Source organism: Danio aesculapii, chromosome 13 (genome assembly GCF_903798145.1).
Source record: "Danio aesculapii chromosome 13, fDanAes4.1, whole genome shotgun sequence".
Classification (NCBI taxonomy): domain Eukaryota; kingdom Metazoa; phylum Chordata; class Actinopteri; order Cypriniformes; family Danionidae; genus Danio; species Danio aesculapii.
In genome coordinates this window covers 29143488-29150973 of record NC_079447.1, presented here as the reverse complement: position 1 = coordinate 29150973, position 7486 = coordinate 29143488, and the positions used below count along the sequence as shown (strand labels likewise).

The 7486-nt window shown below is 35.7% G+C and overlaps 1 protein-coding gene across 1 annotated transcript in view; it reads left to right on the top strand.

Moving 5' to 3' along the window:
- Positions 1–1492: 1492 nt before the first annotated feature.
- oprm1 (opioid receptor, mu 1) overlaps positions 1493–7486 on the top strand; it is a 33583-nt gene continuing 27589 nt past the window's right edge. The window contains exon 1 of the mRNA XM_056471520.1: positions 1493–1965. Within this exon, the coding sequence (XP_056327495.1) occupies positions 1706–1965 (260 nt within the window). The 5' untranslated portion in view covers positions 1493–1705. The remainder of the gene's footprint in view (positions 1966–7486) is intronic.

Below are 7486 nucleotides of genomic sequence, written 5' to 3'. Positions count from 1 at the left end.
ATGATCTAGATCTTTTAAATGAAGAGTTCATAAACATCTCACCCTTTTGAAAAAGGCCTGTCAACATGATGATTTAGAGGCATTTTATGACATTAAATGAGATGAAATTGTATTTTTATGTAAGTTTTTGGGGCGGCATGGTGGCTCAGTGGTTAGCACTGTTGCTTCACAGTAAGAAGGCTGCTGGCTTGAGTCCCAGCTGGGTAAGTTGGCATTTCTGTGTGGAGTTTGCATGTTCTCCCTGTGTTCGTGTGGGTTTCCCCCACAGACCAAAGACATGCAGTACGGGTGAACTGAAACAACTATATTGGCCAAAGTGTATGTGTGTGAATATGAGAGTGTGTGGGTGTTTCCCAGAACTGGGTTGCAGTTGGAAGGGAATCCACTGTGTAAAACATGTGCTGGATAAGTTGGTGGTTCATTCCGCTGTGGCGACCCCTGATGAAAAAAGGGACTAAGCCAAAGGAAAATGAATGAATGAATGTTAGTTGTTGTATAATGTAAATTATTTAAATATATTTAATGTGAAATTGTGAAGCAAGCATTGACCATGTTCCTGCACTTTATAAAGTCTTATTTTTTTATTATTTTACAATATTGAATCTTAAATGTCGCAATAATTTAATTGATAGGGTCTTAGCAAGAATAAACATCAGCCATACTGATCTAAAGAGAAATAACTCATCATATTCAAACCTAAAATGTACTCACATAATGAACAAATTGTTTAGTCCAGCCTTTTATGCTTAACTTGAAAAATAAAACATTATTTGTAATAAAATATTATACTTTGAGAGTTTACATTTAGAATACATTTATTAAATTCATGATTATTTGTATATCGCTCTTCACACTATCATTCCAAAGCAGCTTTACAAAGGGTGCACATTATTACTATATTTCTGTCAGCTCAAAATATCACAAACTTGTAATGTCAAAGTTAAAATGTATAATGTAATTAAAATAATACTAATAATATCTCTATAATGAAGTTATAACGTTAAATAGTAACACAACTCAACGTTTCATTCTAAATGGGAGAAAAAGCCCAAGCGTTCAGCTGTTGCCATGGTTACCTCTGACAAACCATATTTCTGTTTATCTCCTAGTCAAAACATGCGCTTCCATTAAGTTTTATCTATATACTTTCGATGTTTCTGAACATTTAAACCCCAGTTAAAATACTACACTCAGAACATGTACTTTCGGGACCACCAATCTTTAGTTTTGACCTCCTTTCGTGGAGTTAAAGCCTAATTAGGGAAGTCAGACTTCCCTTTTCGCATTCTGTAAATATAAAATCAAGCCATAAACTCAGCTGGAGAGATGAAGATGAGCGATTGTAAATTTATACATCTCTTCAACGATGAGAAAGTGGGGAGCTGGAACACCGGACTGCCGAAAAGCCTCTAGTCATGTGCATATATACGTGACGTCATTTTGTTGAATAAAATGCGACGCTCGATACAATTTCACGAGGGTAATGCAAGAACTGCGGGGACAGATTTATCATAGAGTCTCGTAAACAAAAGCGACTACTGTTACTTGTGGCAGCAGCGGCGGGAGCAACATTAGATTGCCTCGGTTGATCGGTTGGGACTCGTTGAGTGTTTTGAAGCGGACAGGTATCGATATCTGAGAGCGTGATTGATAAACAGCGCGCGCGTGCAGAACTTGGGCGAATATCACCCGAACGGCACTTGCCATGATGGAAAACACTGGCAACATTTCGGACCTTCTGTACGCGCTTTCCAACCCAATGGTGTCGAATAGCAGCATATTCTGCCGAAACTTCAGCAACAGCTCCGGTCTCGTGAACATGAACAGCTCAGTATGTGACAGGACGCCTGAGCTGGACAAAAGCTCAACTCCAGTGATTGTGGCCATCGTCATCACTGCCTTATACTCTATAGTGTGTGTGATGGGACTGGTGGGAAACGTCCTCGTCATGTATGTTATTATAAGGTAAGAGAAGACATGTATAGGGGAATGTATTTGTTACGATGCATAAGAGATTTGATGAGTCTTGCTTCCTCAAAATAGACATTTTAGGATATTAATAGTTTTTGTTTATGAAATAGGATAGTTGTTTTGAAAAGAGACCTGTTGAAAGAGATGCTGATTGTTTTCTGGTATAATAGAAGTCGGCATTGCAGAAACTCCCTGTTTTGCAGTCATCCAATTACTAAAGACGGCCTGTTAATAATAGAATAAAAGAATATTTTACTATTGTAGTCCATTTATGTTTATATAAATATGCTTGCTTTTGTTTATAAAATAATATAAACGATTCACAGCTCAGAAATGTGTTTGTTCTCCACCGAGTGTGTGTACGCGTTTCCAATGTTCCTGTCAGCGTGTACTGGAGAACAACATTGTATTGTTTCGTTCACATTGATTTCACACTTCATATGATGCGGTGTAGCACCGCATATTTCTCTAATCAGAAGTGCCGCTAAATAGAGATGCACTTATTTTTTGATGAAAAAGAACGACAATTCAATGAACAACTGGGCGGATGCTTTGCATGAATAATCGATACTGAAATGCAGCACAAAGTGAATGGCTCATAATCAGAGATCTGCACATAAATGAATAGGAATAGCCTACTCTAAAAAAAAAAAAACTAACTAGGTAGAGATGGTCTATACAGACAGAGATGCAGACAGAAAGAGATAGATAGATGATCTAATTAGATGAAGTTATCTGCGATGTAAAAAGATGCATTGTTTTAGAAAAGTTGTGGTTGCCTGTATGCTTTGGTAAAACCAAAATAAATGTAAATCTACTACCTGGAGGCCTGCATGTACAAAAGTGGGGTGAAAACACACACATTGTAAACAAGTAAACCCAACAACAAACACTGCAGCTAAAATATGCTGTGCACTAACACCAGTACACCATCATAACTTAACTGCTAAAATAAAAGTCATGAAGGATTAAAGTTCACAAACTGAAAAACATAGTATGTATGTATAGAAGTCACACAAATAAACATTGCAATAAACAATCTCTAAGTAATAAAACTTAACAAACCCAAATGTACATAAATGATAAAGAATAATTCATCCAATTTATCCAAGTATCAATTATTTATTATTTCAATTTATTATCTGATCTGAGTAACAATTATTTGAATTAAATATGATGTCATGCAGTGAATATTGGGAATATCCTTCTGGAAATGGTGCATTTAGGAGCAATCACTTACATCAAATTACATAACATTTGGTCATTTTTAATTGTTTATTTTTCTCCTATATACAGTACATTAACATTTTATTAACCAATCAACATTTTCCCTGTAGTGTTCAAATTAAACATTTGTCATTCTTTACACTGTGTTTGTACTTAAGCCTATGCTGTTTCCCCAACAAGTACATTTCACAGCTGTCAACTGAAATGATTCATATTTTTTCTGTGACTTGCCTTTTTAAACCAGACACACGCATGACAAACACATCTGACTTGATCCTGTGAACTTACAATCACAGTAACATATGTCAGGGAAGGATGCAATCAATACACTAATTAAACAGAGGTGACTGAATTTCAATGAGGATGTGGGGGCTTATTTGTCCTAAATAGGCTGCAGTTTAGTGCAGATCAATCGCAAATTAAGTCAGAGATGCTGAGTCTAAGAGGTTGAAGGAATCTTTAATATCCACTTCTTAAACAATAATATTTGCTCATCAGATTTGAAAGGGTTTAAGACATATCGGGATCAATCAATTTGTATTTTATAGTCAAAGCATTGACCTCTGCAAAAGATTGCATGATTTTCTTTGCCTTCCAGAGCCTCAGCGCTTTACAAACATTTATGAGCAACCAATCACAGTTTTAGAGGCAGCTGCCTAAAGTGGGAATCATAGACAGCTATTGCCCAGTAGTGCAATCTACATGTGTGATAAATGAGCCAATGCAGATTGCCTTATCGACCTCCATCATGTGGTAATAAAATCAGCTTTGAGAGAAATAAAAAATGTTGAGAAATGACATAAGTTGATTTAAAACTACATTACCATATTTCCCTTCATGCATTTCTCTGTAAATGCCTAGAATGATCTAGCAGGGAAATATCCACTTTAAGTAGTTTGGTTTAAAAAGGAAAAATGTATCATCTTCATCTTGCTTCAAACATTGTTTCTTCAGTCTTACTTTTATTCTGTGGGGCATAACAAGTTGTCTTAGAAAGTGATTGGTTCATTTTGTGTTGACTTTACATCTTATATATTCTGTAATTGAAACAGAAGTGATACGTTCACCTCCTGAGTCTTTGAGTGGTTCATTCCTGTTACATGACTTGACAACCATATTGAAATTAGTCAATAATTTCGACGTTCTTTAGTTTTGTTTTGTTTTTCACACACACAGATGGATAATTGATGAGATTTACTCACACGTTTAAATCCAGAAACCTTGTAGTGAGCATATGGTCAAAAGGCAATCATTTAGATTTTTTTTTGCTTGTTTATTGAAAGTCAGTGGGGGGATGGGGGCTCATTAGGCGTTCTACAAAAAAGTCAAACACGTGTTGAAATAACATGAGGGACAGTAGAGGGCAACAGACCTGTTTTTTTTTTCTTTCTACACGTTTATAAATCCTAACTTAAGATTTGTCCATGGAAAGAAAATCGGTGCATGGAATCAAAACTAAATATGAGGCATTGCAAATATGCAGAGCCTTTACCTTTAAATTACCTTAATCATAAATTCTTGACTAATTATTCATTATTACTCCTTACTCCATTAAAAACTTTTAAAAATAAAACTACTGTGAGTTTTTTTTAGAATAATTATCTATGTTTACATGAGAAATGCTGAGGAGGGCATGTGATTAGATGTTTTAAACCCCTATTAAATTGCAATCTGGAGTTACTACAAACACACAATGATGATTTTGGATATATTTGGACGTAGTAATAAGCATATAAATTCTCTTGATCCTAATTTTAGCTCTTATGCACCAGCTACATTGGTGCAATTGCAGTGCATATGTTACGCATTCAAAGCAGTTCACTTTTTACACAATTTGTTATGTTACAGTCTTATTCTAAATATATTTAAATTAATTATTTCCTCAAAATTCCAAAAACAACACCTCTTAATAACAATGTAAATTTATTACAGAAGAAATATTAAAAATCTAATTCTCGTAAAGTAATCACAGCCTTTGCCCAGTACTTTGATAATGCACCTTGGCACCTTTACAGCCTCAAGTCTTTTTGAGTTTGATGCTACAAGCTTAACACAGCCTTTTTAGGCAGTTTTCTGCCATTCATTTTTTTGCATTAACTCTCAAGCTCCATCTATTTAGATTTCTCCAGAGATGTACATTTGGGTTCAAGTCTGGGCTCTGGCTGGGCCACTCAGGACATTCATAGAGCTGTCCCGTAGATAATCTTTTGTTATCTTGGCTTTGTGTTTAGGGTTGTAGATTTTCATCAAGGAAGATTCTATACATAGCTGAAGAGATGGTTGTTCTTTTGCAAGGTTCTCTTCTCTCTACAGAAAAACTTGGTCACCTCCCTGACTAAGGCCCTTCTTCCCCAGTTGCTTAGTTTGACCATATATAATGGAGACCACTGTGCTCATTGGGACCATCAGTGCTGCAGAAGTTTTTCTGTGCCCATCCCAAAATCTATTTCTTTATACAATCCTGGCTTGTAGGTCTCCAAACAATTTCTTGGACGTCATGGCTTCTTGGTTTATGCTCTGATATTAACTGTTAAAAGTGACCTTATTTAGACAGTTGTGTGCCTTGTCATGTCCTTCGTCTGACTTTGCCACAGTTGTACTCCGGTAAAGTTGTAGAAACATCTCAAGGATGATCAGTGCAAACAGGTGCACCTGAGCTCAGTTTTTAATGTTCAAACAAAGGCTGTAAACAAGTCTGTATATGTGATTTGTCTTTAATGAATTTGCAAATATTTCAAACAAGCTAAGGGCAGCACAGTGCCGCAGTGGGTAGCACAATCGCCTCACAGCAAGAAGATCGCTGGTTTGAGCATTTCTGTGTGGAGTTTGCATGGGTTTCCTCCGGGTGCTCCGGTTTCCCCCACAGTCCAAAGACATGCGCTACAGGTGAATTGAATAAGCTAAATTAGCCATAGTGTATGCATGTTATTTTTAAATAAAATAAACTTTGTGGTTATTTTGAATGCAGCAACATATTACAATTTTGTAACAAACAAACAGAATCAAACCATATGAATTTAAGGGTATAAACACAGGTCATTGTGCGACAGGAAACACATGCTTCAGAGTGTCTTAACATGCTCAGGCCCATTTGCTGAGGTTATGCATAAGGATGCTACTTGTTGCTATTGGTGTAAACATGTATTGTATTACTGTTACTGTAATATACACATATATATATATATATATATATATATATATATATATATATATATATATATAGCATAAATATCCACTTACAAAATATTAACTTTTTTCAAACACTGAAGGTTGCTAATATAGTGAAATTCAAATACTCATCACTGTCTCAGACACATCAGATTGTCCTACATACAATCCCAAGATCAAAAGTCAACATCAAAGCCACGTCCTTCAAGTCCTGCTTCTAGCTTTGGTGTCACACTTCTCCCAGAACCAGCCCATCACACTACAGGCTTCATTTAGGGAGAACTTTGAAGGTCTATTTCCTAATGAATAAATATTTCACACAGTTCTACATAGAAATCCCTTGATACAAAGCCTAGATGTACATCAGAAAATGATAGTAAAATTAAACACAGCCCCAAAATGTGTTATAAAGCAATGAGTTTGACATTTTATTTGCTCCCCATTGCTGGAAACAGTGGAAATTTAAACGTAAAGAGAAAATGGGCAGATTGCTTAAATGCACTGCTTAAATCCATCAGCTGCTGATAATTGCATTTTGATTCATGTTGTTGTAACCTGTTGAGCAGACGATGTTCAGGCATTCTAGCAAGTGAGAAACAGTCACAGTTGTGCAGAAAATGAGTTTTATGTGCTAAGTGAGGATAAACGCTGTGAATTACAATGGCATGTTTCTAGAAGCTCATGTCGTTGTTTACAACATTTCAGCTCAGGCAATAACCGCATCCTTTATATGTGTCCTGCAGCTAACAACAAATGAGAAACAAATGGAAAACATTCATCTATTATGTTTTTGTAAGCTGAAAGATGCTTGGATTAGAGTAAACATTTGTACAGATCAATTAATTTTATATGAGTTTCTCATATACCATATACATCATGAGCAAAGGTTGAAAGCTGTTCGTGCTTTTATTATTTTTCCACAGAAAAGTACACAAGCGACAAGGCAAAAAATCAATACTGGCCATAATTTCTTTCATTTGTTTTATTTATCAAAAGCCTGCTGATAGCCTACTGTTATCTTTGCATTTCCCCCCTTTGATTTGTGGCAGGTGAACCGTATAAAATTCTATTATTTAGATAAAAATAAAAATCATATCACTCTCATCCTATACAAAGACGA